Consider the following 24,597-nt stretch of genomic DNA (forward strand, 5'->3'; position numbering starts at 1 on the left):
GGTCTATTTTTCTGTGGAAGAGTCTAGCTGCTCATCATTTGAGCCCATGTGAAAAGCACGGTGATAAATCATTGTCATTTATTACTATCAATCAGGAAGAAAGCAATCACGCAATTTATCAACATCATCCTACAAATACTGTGACGCTAATTGACATGCCGTATAGGAAACTGTTTACACAGAGTTTGGGGGGCCTGTATTTTATTGACTGCTTTATTCCAAGAAAGCCAAGGATGTGTAGATTCTTCCCCATTTACACTGTGCCTGAATAAGGCTACTTGCTTCATTTAGAAAGAAAAACTGAATTAAATCTGTGTAATTCTTACTGTCTATGTCTTACTGTCTATACCACATACCTTCTGCCAGATGGTGCTTTAAGAACCAACAAAATTATATCCAAGACTATACCTTTCACCTTGGGCTTTGACCCCCAGCAGAGGGTTTAAATGTTAATTACCTCCAAGCGGAAGGTAATTCTATCGGGTTAAATACAGAAGGCTATTTTTATCTCTTAAATGTGAAACTTAGGAATAATAAAGGAACACAATACGCAACGAACACTTAACAATAAACAGCTGCAGTTGCCCAACAAATTGCTCAAAGACAGTAGCTGCAGCCTAGCTTCTCATTCTAAAAAAACCTTATTCAACAGCTGGGCCCTAAATATCAAGTAACATGCATTTATATTTTCAGAATTAGTTCACCCAAGAAAGACTTGTCATCGATGGGAAATGACACACGTTATGCCTCATTCTAACTGGCGCAGGAGCCAAAATATACCGACTGCCAATTTCAAAACTTGAAATAAAGAAAAAAAATGTAGCAGTGGAAACATACAGTAAGGAGGGACAATTATTATCCTCTTTGAATGAAGTTGTCAACCTTCGTATATTCTTGGAGGGAGCTTTCAAAGCAGAAGCAGCACCATGACAAGCTGATGCAATGAAGCCCTACGTTGATTCCATGTTAAGAATCCAAGCCCTCATACGTGGCTCTCCCATCCCACGTCAAGACCACCTGGTCTCTAGTCAATAGTGCATGCTATATACATTCCAATGTCATCTCCAGGAAATAATCCATTGTCCTCATGGCATCACTGGATTGAGTGCATTCTTGGGTCACTACTATAGGAGAGTAAGGTCAAAGAAGCAAAAGAGGGTGAGAGAGAAGATGAGATGAGATGAGATGAGATGAGATGAGATGAGATGAGATGAGATGGGGAGGGGGAGGGGGAGAAGAAGGAACAGGAAAATATGTTTTGCACATACATATACTGTGATTAATACATAAATGTCAATCAGTGATCAAAGGCATAATAGGGGGCATCTGGCTGGCTCAGTCAGCAAAGCACATGACTCTTGATCCGAGTTGTATGTTCAAGCCCCATGTGCGGCATGGAGCTCACTTAAAATTTTTTTAAACGTAACATAATAGTAAATAATTAAAGTTAAAACAAAATATCACTTTTCACACATAATTAGTTTTTTTAAAAATTCACAACACCCATTGCTAGTTCAATCTCCGTAAATTTGATCTTATACATGATGGAAACTTTATCAAAGGAACATGGACATATGCATCAAAAGCAGTATTTTTCATCCAACAGCTTAGCTTTCCACATCTCTCAATAAATAAAAAAAAATCAAAACACGGAAAAAAGCTATGTGTACAAAAGGGTTCATCTTAATCAAAAAACAAGAAAAAAACAAACCCCAACCCCCAACCCACCCCAATAAAACAAAAATATAAATAACTTCTATGGCTTAAAACTCCATACTGCATAATCTGACAATTCTTAAAAGGTTTCTGCATTGGTCTTTTCTTTCAATGCGACAATCGACTCCCAGAGAGTGGAGCCTGTGTATTTTCACCTCTGTGTATATTGCTGCTGTTCGGTATTCTTTATTAGGAAGGTCAAAGTCAAATCAGAAGGCCAATCAGCAACTGGCATTCTTTTCCTAAGCGGTCAGATTATGAAGCCGGAGGGTACTTCTAGCGGTCTCTACCAATACTCACAGGGAATTCTGACTTTAGAATGTGGGTCTTTATAACAGATGGATTCCTGGCAGAACGCTAGTGCTTTCTACAATTGTTTTCAAGCATTTCGAAATACTTGCCCAAAAAATAAGAGAATAAGCCCTTAGAAATTAATAATTTGACTGCTAAGAAAATACTAAGGAAAAGGCTCGAAAAGTCAGAATCTCCCACAACATAAGGATAAAGATCAATGAAAACTGTGAAGAGAAGACATGCAGAAGGTCAAATCCAGGGATCCAACATCTGACTGACAGGAGCTCCATTAAGAAAGAAGACAGAAAAGCTAAGAATAACATAAAAGAAATGCCTCAGGACCAAGAGGAGATGTAGTTTCCAGATTATTCCAAGTATCACTCAGAAATTAAGAAGAACCAAACCTCAGTAGGAAATTTGATAATACCAAGATTAACAGACATCCCAAAAGCTTAATGAGAGAAAACAGTGAACCCAGAAAAAAATTCAACTTCTTTTAAACGTTTGTATTTCTTCTTCCAGCAAGAAAAAACAAAGATCAAACAATTCAGGATTAGTAAATTGTATAACTTTATAGGCCAAGTTGGAAGTCAACTCAACGTTGTATGATTTCAATAAACTGATAAAAGTGAGAAGTCCTCCTTTGACCCTCTGTATTTGACTCCTTTCATAGAGAGGCACGGGGGTCACAAAATTGGAAAAGAAGGTAGTCAAAGCATCTTAATTGGCCCTATGTGAACTTTACCTACATAGACACAGCACAAACACTGGTTATTGGTTTTTTATGTTTATTATCAACCTGAATACATGACAAGGGAGACTTGCTAATAGTTAAGGGACAAAATTGTTAGCAACTTTAAGCTATGTGAAAATAAATGCACACTTTGAACATGACTAAAAGTAGAAGGGTACAGAGAGGCAGAGAAAAGGATGAAGTCCCTGTATCGTTAGCTCATTACGTAGATTTTTAAATACACTAAAGTGACCTAAGGAAACCACAAGTAATTTAAGTGACGCAGGCATTAAAAAAAAAAAAATTGTATTGAGATTTAGAGGACATGGAGACGTTTACATGTCGTCTTTGATTTTGTTTTTACATTTGATTCAAAGTCACTATGTTCGTAATTAATTCAAAATTAAGCGGAAAAAAAGTCACATGCGACACGTTAGTTTATAGGAGGCACTTCTTAGAAACGCATCAAATATCACTCCAGGACACATGGTACAGGAGACAAACTATGACATTTAATTTACAGGCCAGACAAGAGCATTTTCATGTCAGAAGTATATCCCACAAATGATTTCCGAGCATCACGGAGGCCCAGTTTGGCATGAGGTCATCTTAGATGTGCCTCTGTACTTTTCTTCAAAAAGCTTATTTATGTTGAGAGGAAGAGAAACCCAAGCACGTTCCACACTGCCAGCCCAGAGCCCCAAGCGGGTCTTGAATTCATGAACCGTGAGATCATGACCTGAGCCAAAGGCAGGTGCTCAACTCACTGAGCCACCCCGGTATCCCAACATGTACTTTCTTATTTCAGAGTAAGGGGAAAGTAACTGAGGCAAGGACCTGCCCAAAGTTACTTCTCAAAATACTGGCTTAATCGTTAGCCCTGCTTAGTAATTGAAGGAGCTGGTAAGCCCATTTCTTTCCACACTCTCTTGTTCTTTAAATAGTCTTCCTCTACTTTTGTAGAGCTTTCCTTCTAACAATTCAGGCCACGTTATACATTTTATTTTGATTGTCCTTGTGAGAAGTCATCATTTTGCAACTCCAGGAAGAGTGGAAAGATTAGCCCCTTGTATCTCATTTTTTTTTTTTTATGGACAAATAGGTTTGGAAATTAAATAGTGACATGATCACAACGAAGCAGGATCAACATTCTTCTGACTTCCTAGACAGCTTCTTTTGGAGCCACAAGAAAATTATCTCATGGCATCTTAATGGCATTAACGCAGGCGTGCACAAATTCAGATCAGAAGGGTTATACACAACCCAGAGTCAATGGGTCCCAGTGCTTAGCTTAACACTTAGATTTCCAGGGCTTTGCTAATTTAATTCCACACATTTGAAAAATAAGATGAACTTCAGATCCAAATGTTTTTTAATGTTTATTTTTGAGAGAGACAGAACATGAGTAAGGAGTAGGGTGATGTAGGGTGGGGTGGGGGGGAGGGGGAGAGGTGGGGAGGGGAAGGGGGGGAGAGAGATCCCAAGTAGGCTCCAGGCTCCAAGCTGTCAGCCCAGAGCCCGACGCAAGGCTCGAACCCACAAACCGTGAGATCATGACCTGAGCCCAAGTCAGATGCTAAGCCAGCTGAGCCACGCAGGTCCAATCTGAAATATACCTTCCTCTAAGTTTCTCCCAAAAGAGAAAGATTTTTGTTTTCAGTAACATTTTTTGTTGTTTTTTGTTTTTAGAGATAAAATTAACTCCTTTATTAAAAACACATTTGTTTCAATCCTATGTAAGACAATAGCAATTAAAAACCTCACTTTTAAAAGTAAAATATTTACATATGAACAAGTAACTGTGCCAAATTTACATGAAGAAATGGAAAGACAGGGATTTCCTAAAAGACAAAATAAAAGGTGTAAAATTGGCTATGTAAACTAGAGTTACTTTGCTAAGAGACTTTAAGCAAGCTGTGGGCCAACTTTCAGATGTCCAGAGCAAAGCCTCTTCTTTGCACCTATTTTTTATTACAATTATATAACTGGTTCCTCATATTTTTCAGAGGTTATCGTGTTACATTGTCTATTGATAGTACTTTTAGGATTGTAAACACTTTGGCTTTCCCCATGTGAATTCTCGCGTAAGATTTGAATTCTCACGACTATGAACTGAATGCTGATGATTTTTTTTCAGTAACATTTAAACTCAAGTTGCTATTGCATGGATACCGAAAAAACATTCAGAGGCAGGAGGGGTAAGCAAGAGGCAGGAGGGGTAAGCAAGAGGCAGGAGGGGTAAGCAAGAGGCAGGAGGGGTAAGCAAGAGGCAGGAGGGGTAAGCAAGAGGCAGGAGGGGTAAGCAAGAGGCAGGAGGGGTAAGCAAGAGGCAGGAGGGGTAAGCAAGAGGCAGGAGGGGTAAGCAAGAGGATGGCCCCTCCAACATCTTTCAGCAGGATTACAGCGAGCACTGTACTGTCCAACTTCTTCAAAATGCTTCTGCACAAACACCCGGAGTCTATCACAAACTCACATTCACACACGGGGGAAAGTCAACTTGCATAGGATAAGGAAACAAGGCAACTTTTAGCAATGAAAGTACAAGGAATGGAAAGCAATTCTGGATTTACTGAGTATTTGCCCTTGTAACAGCTCTGAGAGCTACAAAGCCTTTCAGGGAAAACAATAAAGCCCAAATGAACGATGGGCTTTTTCCTTTGAGGGAAAAGTTTATTGTAAGCAGAACTGTAACGGACGGAAGAACAAAATCAAGTTGAGCCAAGTGCCTGCTTCAGAGAGGTCCAGGTGGCTGTCCCCATCTTTCCAAGAGCCAAGAATGCCCGGCAGGAACAGCTCCTCCCCATCGAAGGAGGAGCCAGCTTGCCCGGGTAGACGGTGCAACGTGGGAATGATCCCCAGGAGAAGTGGGCTTTGCTTCCATTTCTGACCAGCTAGCTGACGCATTCTCAGCCTGACAAAGACACAAGCAGAAGCTGGAAGTAGATTACATTTCTGAGGTTCCAACATTGGAGGAACGGAAGCCACGTGGGAATTACTTTATTATTCGACGGAGGCTTTCAGGTGGCTTTCAATTAAAAGGAATATTGTCAAGCACATCCCTGGGCCCTTTTTTCCCCCTTCTCCTCTTCCTCCTCCTCTTTTTCAAATTTTACAAGCTCTGAGATTTAACGGTGGAAATTCCCTAAATATAAATTAAGCATTACGTCCACCCAAGACATTCTTCCTGGCGCTCAACCAACAGTCTGGCATTAAAATCTTTCGTGTGACTCTTGGGAGATTAAGGGGTGTGTATGTCTATGTGTCTGTGTGTGAATTTTCCTTCACGACAATCATCCTCCATTATGTAAAGGTATGTGTTAAAAAGTATACGTACCAAAGTCAGAAGGGATGTAATCTCCCTGAAGAAATCTAACAACTCTAAGGAAATGTGGGTCACACTCTACAGAACGGCACCCAACAGTTACGCAGCAGTTACCAGCAGGCATACAGACTTCTACGGCTAACGCCATCACCGGTGTGAATATCTCCTCCACAGCCCAAATATCCAGCCCTCGTGTCTTACCTCTCAAGAGACCATGATGCTGAGGGCATTAGTCAGGACAGGGCGATAATGCTGCAGCAAGATACCATTCCCAAATCCTTGTGACTTGTCATAAGACCAAAGCTTAACTCTGGCTCGCACTCCACGGCCAACCTAGGTTGGGCTATCTTTCCATCAGGGCCCCTCAGAGACCAGACTGTGAAGGCTCTATGTCAACAACGTGTGTTTCCGCTGTGATAGGTGCAAGGGGATGGACTAAATCCCATGGTGACTCTTAAAGCCTCACTGGAGAAGCAGCGTGTGTGACCTGTGTTCACATTTCAAGGGCCAAAGCCAGTCACATGGTCACACCTAACCGGAAAGGGGACAAGAAAGCACATCTATACTAAGAGTCCCAAGGAGGGCAATCGATACATTACTGTGCATCCTCAGTGACCACAAGAGTCTGACAATGCCTTAAAAGAAGAAAACATCTCTTAGAGCCTATAAAGGCAATCACTGGGTTCTTAAGGTACATCGATCCCATCTTATTCTTACTTATATTTCCAGCCCCAGGACAGGGAGCTCCGAGTCTGTTTGACAAAAGAGAGAGACTGGACAAGGTATTACAATAGTCCTTACTCCTTTGAAGCCCAAAGGTAACATGGCAAGTTAAGTAAAACAATTATTTTGGCTGTTGATAACAAGAGATAACAGGAAATGTGTTCCTCAAGTACTTGCTAGGTTCCTTATGAGGCAGGAAAGGGGTGTTCAGTTTCCAGTAAGCTTGTTAAGACAAATTCACAAGAATTTATGGAAACGATGTCCTCGCTAGTCATTTAAAGAAGACCGAGAGAATATGTCATCACTCAACTACCTTTAACACAGAATCAAACCTTCTCCCTGTTAAGCACTAGGGAAAGAGTATGCCATTTTAATGCGAGTCAGTCTCTCCTCTATTAAGACATACAGAACAGCAAAAGAATGTCTGCATAAATCTGGCTTTCCCAAGAAACAGTCCAAAAACTGTATTATCTAAGAGAGAAGCTGAAGGTCAAATGGGAAGGAATACATAAGAAGAGGAACCTTATTTTCTCTAGCTCTGAAATACTTTCCTAGCATTCCTTCTCTGGTACATTAACCCTGCCCTACACCCTGAACTTTGAAATGGGGAGGAGTGAAGGAAATTTATTGGAAGGAGACTTGAATGCTTTTAGTAATGTTAGAATACTGCTTACTGTTTACTAGATACATGGAGAGACTTAAATAAAAAATTCATGCCAAACGGTATCTGTACAAGAGACCAGCTGTTCCTATTTATTCCAACAGACATGGTTACACGGGACTCCGAACTCTATTATCCAGGCTCAGCAAAGTACTCTAGCAACAACCGCATGGGCTTTGAAGCATTGCAGGTCGCAGAACGAGGTCTTTATTTTATAGAGAAGTGCTGAGGACAGTTTATTCTAAGAAGAACTCTAAATTCTACATGAAAGCCATCAAATCTACACACACACACACACACACACACACACACACACACACACACACAAAATCTTCCTGTAATGTAGGCCCAGCTCCTAAATTACTTTCTTTTTCCACCCACCAAAGACTCCCAAGACTAGCCAGCCCCGCCCCCCCCCTCAGCCCCACCTTTATGTTCATCCCCGATGAATGACACCATCCCTTGAAATAGGACCAGGTACTGGTAATTCCAAGATCAACAGTCCTTCAGGGGGAAATCTGGAGTGAATGCACATGCTTCCTTCCTAAAGGGCCTTTGAATAGAGTCCTCTCACTTGACAGACTTGTGAGCACTCTTATTTTTTATTTTCATTTTCTTTTCTTTTTTTGATCCACATCAGTAAGTGCCTGAGAACCGTGTAACTACAAGCAAGAAGCTTCTACAGCAACAGCGAACTTTCCAGAGGGCTTTCTAAGCACCAGGTGCAGGGCTTGGGGCTTTATCATTCCATTTACACCTTAAAACGATCCCAGGAGCTGTGCCTTGTGACTTCCTTCCAAAGACACAGTTCGGAAAGGGTGAGAAGAGAGTCACCGTGCACTGGAGAAACCTACCACCACATGACCTCACACATTATCATCAGGCTCAAGGTCAACCATGATAAGCCATGTGCAAGGTCTACACCCTTGACTGGAAGCGTTGAAGATGGTTGTCCATCTCGGCAACCTACCTTCTAAACCTCACAGCCCAGTCCGATCGTGAGACAAAGCACAAAGGAAGTACAGTGTACAAAATGCTACCTCGTGTGCCTCAGAACTGTCAAGTCATCTAAAAAAGTCGGAGAAACTGTCACAGATCACAGGAGTCTGGGGAGACAGGACTACATGGAATGTGTCCAGGAGGGGGTCCTGAACAGAAAAAGGGCATCAGGAAGTTCAATGCAATTCAAAATAAACCCTAGAGTTCAGTTAATTATGAAATACCAATGCTGGTTCCTCAGTTTTGACAAACCTACCACGAACAAAGGTAAAAAAGTAACAATAAGGGAACCTGGAACAAGGGTATATGAATACGTTCTTCCTGTCTTTGCGATGTCTCGGTTAAGCTAAAACTATTCTAAAATTCATTTTGTCTGTGAGCACCTGGGTGGCTCAATCGGTTGAATGTCCGACTCTGGATCTTGGCTCAGGTCATGATCTCACAGTTCATTAGATGGAGCCCTGCGTCGGGCTCTGTGCTGACAGCAGGAGCCTGCTTGGGATTCTCTTTCTCCCTCTCTCTCTGCCCCTCCCCAGCTCACGCTGTCTAAAAAAAAACAAACTGTAAAAGAAAAAAAAATTATCTTAAAAAACCTCTGAGGTTAATGCTCTTCATCTACCTTTATTTAATTGTTTTTACATGTTTATTTAGTTTTGACGGAGAAACAGAGCATAGGCAGGGGAGGGCCATAGAGAGAGAGGGAGACACAGATGCAAAACAGGCTCCAGGCTCTGAGCTGTCAGCACAGAGCGCGATGCGGGGCTCGAACTCATGAGACGTGAGATCATGACCTGAGCCGAAGTTGGACACTCAACCGACTGAGCCACTCAGGCTCCCCTTCCCCTCCCTTTTAGAGTTGAAGATTTGGGAGTGCCTGGGTGGCTCAGTTGGTTAAGTACCCTACTCTTGATTTTGGCTCAGGTCAGGATCTCACGTTTTGTGAGTTCAAGTCCCACACGGGGCTCTTTGGTGATGGGGTGGAGACCACTTGGGATTCTCTGTCCCTCTCTCTCTCTGCCCCTCTCCTGCTGTCTCTCTCTCACACACAAAATAAACAAGTCTAAAAAAATTAGAGATGAAAATTTAGAGGGTAGATCACTTCCCCAAGTTATAAGCTAAATAGAAAATCAGACACGTCTATTTCATTTCACATCGAAGCAACCAGTGCAATAGGACTGCAGACACACCCTTGCAGAAGATCTATTAAAATGATTTTATGCCAGGCACGTGCTAAGAAACTTCAAGGAAATTTAGTTCACTTATATCCCTCATAATAACGTACATGTATGTTAGCACATACTTTTAAGTAAAGAAGCCGTAACGTTACATTCTCAAGATCTCTGTGTTCCCCACGAATTTCAATTGCTCAGTCAATGCCATGTGATGATCACATTGAACAAGAATTAGCTTCGGATTTTGCCAAAATGTTGATGCTTCATGATTCCATCAGAGAAAGAAAGCAGCAGCCACTGGATGTGTCACCCCCTAAGGCCCCACCTCCCACTCTCACTTGCACACCACATCCCTCCTCCGGGTTGGGCTGCTGCAGGGCTAGGGAGCTCAGCCTGTCCCCATAACGGGAGGAGGGGTTACAAGCCAGGGGACCCTTCAAGAGGAAATGAAGGTATCAGCAGAAGGGAAGATGGGTACACGCTTTGGTTTCCATCAGATCCGGAGATACAAGACCAGCTGTGGCTGAGCCAAAAACCTGAAGAAAATGAGAAGCCCTCTGAAATAGAAACGCTAACAGTGTTATCTCCCAAGCCAACGTTTCCCACAGTGTGAAGCCAGCCTCTCTGGGAAAACTCCAGTCTCTTCCCAGGAAGGCGCATGCAGTCCAAGACATATTCTTGTTGTTTTTTTTTTTCCTTGGGATTTGCCAAAATCAGACAGTAGGATTCAAGAAATATTTCTAAATACTGGACTTAATATATTGTTCCCTGTGAGAGTATAAAGTGGAAGTTTTCCAGCAAGTAAGAAAACAGGCTGCCTTCTGTGTGTGATTAGATTAGGCTGCCTAAAGACATGTTTTTCTCAACTTGTTCTATTTACAAGTTTTGCTTTGTTGTTGTTGATTTTTGTAAGGCAAGTAATTCCTCAAATTATTGATTTTATCACTGTGCGGATTTCAGGAATAGCTAAAACTCTCCCCACCCCAGACCCTGCTTTATAAAATATCCTGAAGCAATTAATTAATGGCACCATCTCTGTTTTAACAGGAGAGAAGGATAAAGAGAGGAGGATGGGAAAACAATGAATTTTCCCACAATATCACAGAAAAATAGCCGGGGGTAACAGATGGAGCGGACTCTCCTGATTTACTGCACAATGGAAATAGAACCAAATCCAAAGTTTCACTTGTTCCCTTCACCAGTGGGAAAGAAACAAACGAGATTCAAGAAGCCATCATCATTCCCCCAGATAGACAGACAGACAGACAGACAGACAGACAGACAGACACACACACACACACACACACACACACACACACACACACACAGAGCAACTTGGCAAATTGGTCCTCATCCAAACGGATCCTTCTTCTCAAGAATCTTTGCTATTTTTATAGCTGCACTCATGAAGAATCTTCTCATTTGGGAACCTGGGTGGTTCTGGCTGGAATTTTTAGCTTTCTAGTCTCATACCAGTAGGAGAGGCCAGCGTGTTGAGAGGCCATAGGGATGGCTATATTTCCAGGATCACAGTGGCGAGACAGAGCGGCCGTCAGAGGACTGCCCTTCGGGTAGATTCTTGGGGACTTAGAAGCACTTAAGCCTGTAGAGGAGTATCTGCAAATCTGCTGAAGCCTGACCCTCCCTCAGATATTGTCTTCACATCCTCCGCAGCGTCCACATTCCAGATGGATGGACACCGAATTCACCACACTCCTCTCTCCTGCTTCAATTCCTGTCCTACCACCTGCTGAACATTAAACTTGGTCTCAAAGGCCAAACTCTATGGAATAAGGAGAGGTCAGGGGTTTCAAAGCACTTGCCGATATGCTTTTTAGAGGCCTTTCAAGTTTTCATGAATGGGGTTGGGTTTTCCTGCTTGCTTGACCAACTTCCCATGCGGCGGGAGAAGCATAACCATGTGAGACAGCGGAGAGCAGACAGAACACATACGTAAGAATGTGAAGCAAAAGGTCACTACTGAACCTTGGTGTCTTCACGTCCCTATTAGAATTTTCAGATTAGTATCATTACCTCTGGTGGTAAAGCCACACGGATCGGTGTATGAAGTAGAACTGATTCAGCCACTTGCCACGCGGGAAGCACACAGCACTATGACAGAGCCTTGTCTGACGCCGGGTACACATATATGGCTGAATCCATCAACCAACAGTCCTGGACGTCCTCTGCTCAACAGCTATCTAGGGGGAGAAAACAAAAAGCTCTTTTTCTTCCCGGTCTTCGCCAGTTTCTCTGGATACACGTGACTCTTAAAATGAGATTTCCATGATAACCCTTCGCTGTATTCAATATGCAGGTAATACATATAAATACTAGAATATTATTAAGAACGGATAGGCAAAAGTATTTTAGTACCTTTGAGTCACCTAGAGACAGTAACTTTAAGGTTTATATGTAATCTCCCAAACTATTTCCAAACCTACACATTCAGGTATGGACGCCACAAGGTATTTCTTAAGAAGACCATAGAAAATCCTACAATATTGTTTTAATGATTCGTTCAGTATTTTATTGTGCGTTTCTACTATCATTTTTATGACCACCTTAACACTATTCAGACAATTACAAACTTTACATCAAAAATAAGATGGTGACCAGGGCGCCTGGGTGGCTCAGTTGGCTAAGTGTCCAACTCTTCAGGTCACGATCTCATGGTTCCTGCATCAGGAGACTGCGTGGGTTTCTCTCTTCCTCCCTCCCTCTCTCTGCCCCTCCCCTGCTCGCTCTCTCAAAATAAATACATAATTACATTAAAAAAAAAATAAGACCGTGTTAAGGAATTCTTAGAGTAAACCTTTTTATATACGTTCAGTAACAGTCTTAAGATAAATTCACCTAGAAACTATATTGCCAGGACTATGATTAAGCACATTTCGTGGCTTTTGATTTTATATATCGCACAATAGTCTCTCAATAGTGTATAAAATTCCCTCCTCCATAGGATGTATCCCCCCCCATACCTATAGTAAAAGTGGACTTCTAATTATTCCCAACCTTAGCCATATTTGATAAAGAGTGGGTCTTCTAGTTTATACTGCTTAAAGGGAGATTGCTCTCATATTTAAATTTTAAAAATACACATAATATTTTGAAACCTCAGCTTGGCACGGATACTCATAACCAGTAACTTGCACAAGTAGATTTAGAGGAGCTAGTTAACTATTTCAGAGGTGCCTTATAGATCAAAGTCCTACTGTGAAATGTTTCCATTTCTTTGTTTGAGATCATTCAAAACGCTTGGAGAAATTTCCCAAAGCTCAACATATATCCAAAGGGTCCAATGAGAATGAGGTCTGTGTTTTATGTTTGTTTTTTACTAGCACCTTCACCTTACCATCAGAGACTTACGTCGATCATACTCTTTCCTTCATGACCCACTGGAATTTCACCTTAAACTGGCATGTATGTATGTCTGCAGATATGTGTGACTATGCATCTATGTGTATGTCTACGTTTGATATATATTGATGCGTGTGTATACACACGTGCGCGCACACACATACACACACCAGCCCTTGCATTCTTCCCCTTGCTTTCAGTAAAGTAGCCGCAATGAGCCACTCGTTCTGTTCCGCAAATAGCACAGGCTGATCTCAGTTCTGTGAGGAGTGGGCATGGCCCCACCCAGTCATCGTAACTGACATCTGTGGGCAAGACACCGAGGTACACCTCAATCACGCGCGCCTGTTGGCGAAAGCTCACTCACGCACCTGCTTCAACGGTGTGACTTCAGCCTGTGGGTTTTCCTTGATTGATGTCGGTGTAACTGCACCGTGTTCTCGGGGGGGGGGGGGGGGTGAAGGGAAGTGGGCTCTGCTCAGAGCAGCTTGTGGTGCCTCGCACTTCCACTTGATATCACACAAGGAGTAACAAGTTAAAGAGGCGGGCGCATGTGCCCAGAGGCTCTTGGTGCCCTCACGGACAGACCAGAAAGGCACCCGACCTTACAAAACTACAAAAAGCGTGCTTTGAAAACCAGGAAAGAAGCCAAGGCAGCATCCGTCTCCCCCTGCACAAACCTCCCACCGTGAATCACACTCACACGCGCACATACGCACACTCACCACCGACACCCCTACCGCTACCATCAGGGGACCCCTGATTGTACTACATCCGTGACGCCTTAGAGCTTTTCATTTTCCTTGACTAAGGCAACTGGTCTGGCCCAAACCGTAAGAGGATTCCTTGAATCATTCTGACCCACCCAAATCGAGGAGGGGGGTGGGGTGCCTACCTGAGCAAACCTCACAATTCTGGAAGAGGCTCAATCAACCCGAAGAACGGGTTGTGCCATGTCATGTCCATGTAGGTAGCTTTGCATCTTTTCACATTCATCTCTGACATTAACGTGTTAAGTCTGCGAAGGTAAAAACCCAATTCTGGATCTCCGTACCCGCCCCCCAGTCAAGGCCGGTCTGCCATGCAGGTCCCCGGATGTGTGATCTGACAACACTGGACCACCTCCCATCACCTCCTGCTGGGCACTCGTTTCAGGCTTTCTACTATGAGATTTAAAGCAGTGACTATAATTTTAGGGGAAAAACATGCTAACAGGGAAGGATCCAAGCAGAAAATACTTGTATATTCTAGCAAAGTATATGCAAAAGAAAAGAAAATCACCAATTGGATGAAAGATCACATCTGGCTTTGCAAACCATCCGTACCCCCAAGTCAGAGTACCTGGAGAAATGCTGGCAAAAATGTAATAATTTTATTTGGATGAGCTATATAAAATTGTCATTTTTTTTTGTACGACTAACACTGACAATTCGTAAGAATTGGTGTGAATATTTCCTTCCATTTGCAACTTGCCACAATCCTTTTGGTGAGGTGGACAAAAAAGTTTATGAAGGGCAGAAATTATCATTTTCTTCATCCTCCTAATTTCAGCCAAACTCTTCCCACTCTTTACCTTCTCCCTCAACAGTCTCAGATGGAGGTGGCAACAAGAACACGAACCTGATCTGAGTCGGGGGCCAAGTTCAAGGACCCGAGGTAGACTTACACTTCCACTCATACGTTTTTGTTTTTGTTTTTTTAAAGCAGGGCTCTAAAAATAAAGTTTTGCCCTCTCATTTCTTCTGTTAGGGGACCTTCCACCCTCATGAGGGCTTTTAACTCAACCCTGAGTGGGTTTAAGACGACACTTGAAAACAATCTGTTTTGGGAAGCCTGGGTGGCTCAGTCAGTTGAGCATCCGACTTCAGCTCAGGTCATGATTTCATGGTTCATGAGTTCAAGCGCCGTGTCAGGCCCTATGCCGACAGCTCAGATTCTGGAACCTGCTTCGGGTTCTGTGTCTCCCTCTCTGCCTCTCCCCCACTGACGGTCTGTCCCTCTCTCTCAAAAATAAACAAACGTTAAGAACAATTTTTTAACCAGGAAGAAAATATAATCTGTTTCATGTGCCATGTGGTTTGATTTCGGGGCTCTAGAAACTGAGCTGATCACAAATCGTTTTTCACCTTTTACGTCTGTTTTCTACTCCTGGTCCCAGGACTGCCTAGACATCTTCTAACCACCTTGCCTTCCTCTAGGAAGCTTGACACTGGAACACAGAGTTTTCCAGACACCTTCGCGAAGTACAAGAATGACGGCATTGTTATCCTTTACCATTTTCAAACAAGTGTGTGCCTCGAAGGGAAATATCCACATCTAAAGGAAACCTATCTTTGCAGGAAGTAGAGAAAGGAGCGGAAAACACTGTTTCTGAACCACACGTATAATAACCAGGAAGCCCCGCCCCCACTTGGGGTGGTAGCCAAATGTGTGCTGGGACCCTCTGACAGGTGTTAAAGGTCAGGCATTAGAAAAGATACAAATGGACTATAATAACGTACAAAAAACTCCTTTGAGGTCTGTCAAGAACCCGAGCACCGTGTGTTGATAAAAGACTGCTTTCGGCACACGTCAAGCGGAACCCAAACTGACTTTGACTCTCCCTTTTGAGAAAGTATATTAATTGATGTAGTGCTCTCATTTCTGTATCTTTCCCTCCATGAAAATTCTGTGCATCTTCAGTCCGCAGCGTCATCACCAACCAGAGTTAGAATGTGACCGGGATAGAGATGGGGTAGAGGTGAGGAGACAGAAACTCCAAGAGTTTAGACCCCAAATTACAAAGTCATGACCCAAGCAAAAAAAAACCAAAAAACAAAAAACAAAAAACAAAACGAACGGAAACCCACAACCAAGTGTTTACCTAACATAAACTAAAAGAGGTTCCTCTCTTCCGACAATGCCACCCGTAAGAGCAGTTCCTGTGGTGTTATTCTGTTAGAGATACTGTCGATTCTTGTATTGCAAGACAAAAACAGAGATATGGGAAAGCCCAGATACAAGCTCCCACGCTGTCCTGAGTAGAAGCGTGTAGCCCACTTTGTAACATGACCAACAGGATGCGGAAGAACCGGGCACGCTCTTGTGATATGCGGCCACCGAAAATGACTGGAACAACTATGGATAGCAATCACACTAGGGAGGCACACGGCTTATTGTACGGGACTCGGGCAGGCTGCCTCACTTCGCGCCCTTAGGGCCCTTCCCAGAAACCGTGAGAGGTCAAGACCCGTGTTCCCATTTGACACGTGAGCCAACGAAGGAGCAGAAGAGTAAGTAACTTGCCCAAATTAAAGCTGGTGGTGAAGTTAAGAGTCAAACCTAGTTCCTCCCCAAACCACAGCTTCTGTCAGGTCTCTTGGAAACTCCTGCACAGGCCAAGCAAGAAGGGACTATGGGGGTATGAGGTGAGGACTCCAGCGCACTTTCCATCTTGCCCACTCAGGACAGGTATCTAAGAGATGGTCACTCAGCTTCCACATATTTACCATAGGAGACTACGGCTCCGGGGAAACCAGATCTTTCAGCTGCTTTGGAAAAATTCACCCAACTTATAGATATGTGTATAAATGTTGGCAGCTAGTTCTTTTAACACACACACACACACACACACACACACACACACACACACACACACACGTTGGGGTACCTGGGTGCCTCAGTCAGTTAAGCATCAGACTGGCTCAGGTCACGATCTCGCAGTTCGTGTGTTTGAGCCTCGTGTTAGGCTTTTGTGCTGCCAGCTGCAAGCCTGGAGCCCACTTGGGATTCTGTGTCTCCCTCTCTCTGCCCCTCCCACACTTGCTCGTGCTCTCTCACTCTCTAATAAACATTAAGAGACACACACACACACACACACACACACACACACACCCTTGTATGGACAAACACAACATATCTGGAGGCTGAATGGGCTTCTGAGGGCCACGAGCTTATGAAGTCTGTCCTACCTCACGCTGAGTCCCATTTATTACATCCACCAGGAGGCCGCACGATGCAGCCCAAGTCCAAAAGTCCCAAAGGAGCCTTTATTACCTTTATTAGTGTATATTAGGGCTCGGTCCATTTTGCAAATCAAAACTCTCCTGAAAACTACAAATAGGTCCCATGGACAGAAAAGAGGCACAGTTTTAACAACAGAAGTGTCTGTTTCACCACACGTGCAGTACCTGAAAACGAGCAGTAAAATACCATCACAGCCACTAAAAGCCGGCCAATCTACCAGCAACGACAGCCGCCCCCGGGTGCGATTAGACCACATTTTGCCAGATCCACAAACCGGTGAGAATTTCAAAAAGGCAGATCACAAAGGCAAAATGCACCTGCAGGAACCACTATCCCCATAACCTTTCTTGTCCCTGTTTCCCCTTCAAGTCTGATGATTTGGCAGCCCTGGAACTCTTCTGAGAGGAGTCAAGACTCACTCTGCCAGCCGCAGCTGTTCAGAGCTCGGCCCAATCTGTTCCGTACAGTTGGCTGTATTATAACAATAATGTGGCTACAGTTCACCTTCATTTGCTGCAAAGATCATTAACTATCCCTCAGAGAGATCTAGCATTGGAGAGAGAGAGTGCCCAAGGCATAATAAATGGAAATCTCAGGGTAACGGGGTTCACAAAGGGTAAGATGATGCCAGCAAGGCCACCTGACCGTTTCTATGGTCAGAGAAAAGGAAGAAAACAAGGGCAGGCAGGAGAGATGGAAACTCGGAAACGGAAAAAGGAAAAGCAAAAACGTGCCTGGCCAACGTGGATGTTCACATGAGGAGAGAACAGAGAATAAAAGAAAATTTGAAATAAAGACAACAGGACATTTTTGTTAAATCACAGTAAAGACATGATTTGACTTGTCTGACGACTCAAACAATGCACTACAAAGCTAGGAGGAAATGTGGCAGGAGTCAGAACAGAGAAAATGAATTACACTCCCATGTCGGAAGAATGCAAAATTCTAGACATTTTTTAGTATTGTGAATTCAGTGCAACCTGTCATGAAACCACATGTCTGACCTCCCATTCATAAAACTGCTGAACTACAGGGCACACTGGGTGTGGTTCTTCATTCCATTCATGTATGCCGTTATTAAAGTCTCATGTGAGCCTCATTTGAATCTTGTTCTACCATCTTCCCACTCAACTTTCTCTCGATTAACATATCGGGGAACTTCAAAGAAAGTTCTGCATGTTATATAAACATCTGAGAGTTCTTCAGTTGTTACCAAAAGCATCAAAATCAATACCTATTCTAAGTGAGGTGCAGCTGTATTAATCGAAACTACATTCCTGTCAATAATGGGTAGACAATTGGCGGGGGAGTGGGAGTTCTACTGGTGGACCCCACTCGCTAAGAATTTACTTTCTGTGAAACTACACAGGTGATACTTTCAAGAAGCAAAAATAATAGCTCTGTGTTCTCTGTCTTCACCATTTTCTTTACCTTGTTTTCCCTTAGTTACATATACATCTAGAGGAATGGTTCCCACCTGGGGCATTTTCGTCCATTAGACTTTTACGGTTATACACTGGGGGTAAGGGGGTATTCCTGAGAATTCGTAGGTAGAAGCCAGGAGTACTAGTAAATTCCATAATACAGAGGAAAGCCCTGTACAACACAGAAGTATCCAATTCAACATGTCAGTAGCGTAGAGGTCCAGTAACCCTGCCTGAGAATTGCTTCAAGGATTCAACTCCCTCCTGGGATCATATGCCATTTGATTTTCAGGAGTAGCCCTTCAGAAGGAGTTTCTAAATGATATCTTGCTATCTCCACACAGCAATAACATTTAACATAAATGAAAAGGAAAGCAAGGGGTAGAAGTTGAAAACTAACTCAGAAGCACAACGGAACCCTAGGAAATCCTATCATAGCACCAAACTTTGCAAAAGACTCCAACCAGTGACTTCATTACTAAAAAATAAATTAAAAAAATTTTTAAGAATAGTCTAATTTAATTCACCTGGAAAGTAGCTTCAAAACATATGCCCCAACGACAGGGAAAAAAATAAGAAAACACGAGACGAATATTTTTTTTTTAATTTTTTTTTAACGTTTATTTATTTTTGAGACAGAGAGAGACAGAGCATGAACAGGGGAGGGGCAGAGAGAGAGCGAGACACAGAATCGGAAGCAGGCTCCAGGCTCTGAGCCATCAGCCTAGAGCCCGACGCGGGGCTCGAACCCATGGACCGCGAGATCGTGACCTGAGCCAAAGTCGGACGCTCAACCGACTGAGCCACCCAGGCGCCCCACGAGACGAATATTTATAAAAAGGAAATACAGCCTTGTCCACCTCTTGTGGATACAGACACACACATACCCCGCCTCCCATAGCTACCGAAACCCAAAGACTCTGTGTTAAAGCTCCTAGTTGGCTTTGAACAAAAGCAGCTCACCTGAGGGCTGAAAAAAAAAAAAAAAAAAAAAGGTAGGATTTAACCCTTTCCTGAAAGAGAGACAATCCTCCGCAACCACACCTGGAAACAGATCGGCGGGCTTTGATGTGCTCATCTGTCCTCGGCCCGAGAGTCACCCTAACATTTATAGCGCGTGGTAAGAAGTTCTTGGCCGTGAGGTAATGTGGTGTGAGCTCAGGTCACCTCCCAACCTTGCCAAACAAACAGAGCTGCCAAGGATCCCTTCCTGTTGCTTCAGCCTTCAGACTGATGTGGTTGCTCACCTGGCTGGCGCGCCTCCTCCCCCCGATCCTCACTCGTTTCCCTGGGGTTTGAAGCGTGTGTGGCTACAGGAAGGTCTGACATGCTCAGGCTCCTCGGCTCTTTGGGATCTGCCTTGGCAGTCATACTTGGACTCAACAGCTCCTGGGAAGGAGAAAGCAAAAGGGAGGTGCGGTCTTTAACCGGGATGGAGGGGTGACTTCCCAGCCCAAGGAGAACATGTCCTGCCCTGTCGGGATGGGGCAATCGCTTCTGAAGTCGAGCCCAGGCCTCCCCGGCACAGACCATCCACCAGCTATCGTTCCAGGGCAGACTCCCGTTCGACACACTAGGGACACAATGACAAAGAGATCCATTCACTGACTATTGAATGCTCACTATACACAAGGTACCGGGGGCAGGAGAAATGGACTGGGGAAAGGCATGTGTCCGCAGACAAGGAGACTTTATTTGAACAATCTGGGGGAGGAGGATGCTACATGTTGCCTCTTAAGCAAATAGAATATAGAACGCCAATTTGGTAACCTCATTTATGAAACTGTCCGTGTGTTAAGAAAACAAAACAAAACAAAAAAACCATGGATCTAGTTTTGTTACCACCCTAGCCACTCCCCCCAGATCTAACCCCAAAGTTGCTTTTGTAACCCATTGTGGATAGAATCCCCCACCAGGTTAATGGAGTTAACAGCAAGCTCTTAATCTCCAGTTTTAAAAAGGAGAAAAATTAAGGAGTAGGGGGACTGGATCATTCCTACTGTAACCAGGTCAGTTAAGGAAACCTTTAGTAGCCAATATACTTATACCCACTGGAATGTATTAAAACACCAAAATCCTGTCCAGTTCAATCCCAGAAGGAAAACACACAGAGAACAGCAGCATTCAGCAAGGGGCATTGAAAGTATTTTCAAGTCTGGGCAGAATTCTAGAAATTACCAAACCAGCCAATGATGTTACACTAAACAGAACTCTCATCCTAAATATAATTACATTACAACTCCTGAAGCCTTCTTTCCTTTGATCGATGGGAGGTTAGGCTAAGGGGAAAGGACACAGGGATAGGGCTCAAAGACGACCAGGAGAAAAAGTAAAGGAGATTCACAGAAACCACGTCCACAATTCAGCAGTTTGCTTTGCAGACAGGTAGACCATTCACGCGCTTCTTTTTACTCACAAAACTCAACTCGACACCCGAAACTACCTTGTTTATTAGACTTACTGAATTTTAACAATTTAAATCACAAAATGATTATATACCAAAAAGAGGCTTTTTTTTTTTTTTTTTTTTTTTTTTACTTCATGCCAAGAATGTGTTTTCTCCTCCAGGGACTTTTTCTGGAATAAATACCGAGTTGATCACAATACCTCCTACTCATCTTCCAGTTTCCCTGAATCAGGACATTGTGAACAGTATATTCAATTGTACCTGTGTGCATACACATGTATTTCATTGTGACGTCGTATTCATACAAAGTGTTGGCACTGTGCTCTCTTAACTTACACAACCCTGTTTGGGACACCCGGTTACCTTACCAAGCAAAGTAACCAGTCGGAATTAAGTTGCTCAACTATACCAACTAGTGTCAGGGAAATTTTTTCCTAATTTTTTTTTTTACATTTACTAATTTTTGAAAGACAGAGAGACAGAGCACAAGCTGGGGAGGGGCAGAGAGCAAAGGGGACACAGGATCCGAAGCGGGCTCCAGGCTGCCAGCTGTCAGCACAGAGCCAGACGCGGGGCTCAAACTCAGAGACCTCAAGATCATGACCTGAGCCGAAGTCAGATGCTTAACCGACTGAGCTACCCACGCGCCCCGAAGGAAATTTTATTTGAGAATATATTTTTCTGAATAACTGTGGTGGACACAATTTTTGTGTGTCCTCTTGGAGAATGTACATAAACTATCAGTGGAGACCTGTCTATTATAATCCTGTCATCTGTGGTATTTGTGATTTACAACAGGAAAATCATCTGTTTCCCTGATGACCAAGGAGAAGTCTGAACCGTATATAACGTAATTAAGGACACAGTAAGTCAATGTAAAACATCCTTCGCACTTCGCCATCTGCAAAGTTTCTTACAGGCACAAAGTATTTAACATCGTGTCGGATGGTTTTATGAGCTTCCTAGGAGTCGTATGTTATTTAAACAAGAGAGTTTTGCTGCCCCAACCCCAATCGCCAGATCTGCAAATTTCAGAAACTCAACAGAGGAAGTCTCCCCGCAGCATGCCCCCTGGCATGGCTCACAGCCAGCCAAAGGAAGCAGTGAATGGGCACTTCAGTAGTCAGACATATTCCAAGGACATCCCAAAAAACACAGTTCCCTGAGGAAAACAAATGGCACCAGGACATAGAAAGAGCAGATAACATTATGTTCCACTGTGTGCCACACGCCATGCCTCTTGGTTCCTTCCTGACTCCCTCACTTTAATTAAAGCCTGATGTGGACAACACCTCACATCTACTGCACATCTGTCAAACCACTGAGAAAAGGAAAAAGTAAAAGAAAAGAAAAAGAGACGGACAGAGGGAGGGAGGGAGGGAGGGAGGGAGGGAGGGAGGGAAGCAGCAGCCCAATTTTACCCAATAATAAATGAAGAAGTGACGACTGCCTGGGGAGATCTTTGAGCCCAAAGTGCTGGTGGCATTTCTTTCACGGGTCAACCAAGTTGGTCACACTGTCCAGGTCTGCAGGGGGGAGGGGACAATAATTATTCCAGTCCTCACAGTGCTTTTGAGCAGGCTAGTCTCCTACACACACACATCTCCACTTTCCCTCTCACCTCTATTATTCTACACGTAGCTCAAACGTCTGCAGATAAACACAGGAGGGATTACTCGCTCCCTCCTTTGTGCCCTTACAGAACTTTTCCTTCCGCTCACATAGCACTTCTTGAACTGCATCAGGCATAACTAACTACATCCCACCAGCCCCCAAATGCCCTGAGGACAGATGATTCAGCATCTCACGTACCTTTTATCTCCAGAGTCTTACAGAGGGTCTGGCTTATAGTAGGTGTTCAATAAACATCTGTTCAATACGCGCCAGTGAACCAAGAACCATTTAAATTATACAAAAGACTAAAAGCAAAAAAGCCTTTTTGCCTTTAGTGAAGGTGAATGGGTGAAAAGAACCTCCACCCTCCAATCTCTACACTTGAAAGGATTCTAAAGACAGGGTATTTTTAAATATAAAAGAAAAACATTCTCAAACACAAAAAAGATAAACAATCCCATATAAATTATCACAAGGGCAGTGGACGCTATAAATTATAGCTGCGAAACTCTAGTCCTTTGAAACCTACACGGTATTTCCTTTAGTTGTACTCTTTGATCTTTCCCGAGATTTGTTTTTCCATCATAGAGTGGTTCAGGCTGCAGACCAAGAGGACGCAGGGACACCTACGTGGAAAGACACAAACTCTCCTGCTCTCTCCAAACAGCCAGGGTCCCATGCCCAGCTAGAACTTTCATTCCCAGCAAGTGTGCCCAGAGTCATTTGTAACCTTTCCAAATGACTCAATCCCCTCCCACCCTCTAACTGTGTGTTCAGTTTCAATTTACAACCACTGTCCTAAGGACTCACTCCTTATAACTAATAAGAAAAAAAAAAAAAAAATGATGGCTTGGGAATACACAGAACGATTTCCTAAGTCAACTGAGACCAAGTCAAGGTTCTCAGAGAGAAAGATGCTACCTCATCAGGAGAAGAGGTGGCCTTGTAGAGTGGCCATTGGAGCCACTGGACTTGTGCTTGAACCCACACAAGGGTTTGGAGCCTAGGCAAGTAATGAATCCTGTTGTGCTCAGCCATTTCACATGCAAAGAAAAAAACAAGGGTGCCTACCCCAGGAGCACTGTGCAGAGCCAAAAAGCCAACACAGAGATACATGTGTGGCACACACTAAGCATTTAATAATAGTCATTGCCACAGAGTCATCTTTGAACATAATTACTTTGGCAGAACATTCCAGAAGATGAGAAAATGCTCTTCCTCCTGAGCAGGTCTCTACCAGAAAGTCACTGCCATTTTGAGCATGGGGCACAGATGGCAGTGGAAAAAACCTGATCCTAAGATACGTTCCTATGGGGCAAGAAATCACTGCTGGTTTTGCAAGGCAACATAATTGTAGTATTGATTTTACTACAACCCATATGACTGAACACAAGACATGTTTGTGAGCCACATACAACACACAACACACACAACAGACTTAATATATATATATATATATATACACACACACACACATATATACACACACACACATATATACACACACACACACACACATACATATATATATTCATACACACACACACACACACACACACATATATATATATATATATTCATTCTTCCCCCCTCCCCCCCCAGCTTACTAGCAATGTTTTGGGCCAGGTGACTTTCCTTCTCTGTCCAATGAGATTAGTCATGGGTCACTGTAGCTAATGCTTCTGATAAAATGTAATGTATATGAAAGCATCTACTTATAGATGATCTGTGCAATCTTTATCTCTTTATTCCTCCCAATTTGTATCTCAATCTGTGAGCTTGCTATGATTCACATCATTTTCCAAGATTCTCTTACTGCTTTCTCTCCCTTCCACATTGGATGATATTTGAAAGAAAAAAAAAAAAAAACACTAAGGAAATCAGAACCACTTTTTGTTTCTGTAAAACCCAAACATTCCTGATGAATGAGTTCCCTATTTCCTTGAGCCAAGAATATCTGTTGCAGTAAGTATGTAAGGGGGCCAGTAAAGGGTGAATGGTTACCACAAAATTATACCAAGAAAGTAGAGTATGGAATATGAATGTTAGTATCAAGCTGGCTGCAAGGAATAGTGACCTCTTTCCTCTGAGTTTGGACCGAGCAGAGCATAATAAAGGTATCATATGATGCTCATTTTTCACTCTGAAAACAGATGGTGAGCAGTAT

At 43.2% G+C, this 24,597-nt stretch overlaps 1 protein-coding gene across 1 annotated transcript in view; it reads right to left on the reverse strand.

Moving 5' to 3' along the window:
• Nucleotides 1-24,597, reverse strand: part of LOC107180379 — a 616,686-nt gene that overhangs the window by 69,445 nt on the left and 522,644 nt on the right. The window contains exons 8-9 of the mRNA XM_042985610.1: nucleotides 19,657-19,798; nucleotides 11,655-11,821 (exon numbers count right to left, since the gene is read on the reverse strand). Coding sequence (XP_042841544.1) covers nucleotides 11,811-11,821; nucleotides 19,657-19,798 — 153 coding nt within the window. The 3' untranslated portion in view covers nucleotides 11,655-11,810. The remainder of the gene's footprint in view (nucleotides 1-11,654; nucleotides 11,822-19,656; nucleotides 19,799-24,597) is intronic.

This window comes from Panthera tigris, chromosome B2 (assembly GCF_018350195.1).
Source record: "Panthera tigris isolate Pti1 chromosome B2, P.tigris_Pti1_mat1.1, whole genome shotgun sequence".
Lineage (NCBI taxonomy): Eukaryota > Metazoa > Chordata > Mammalia > Carnivora > Felidae > Panthera > Panthera tigris.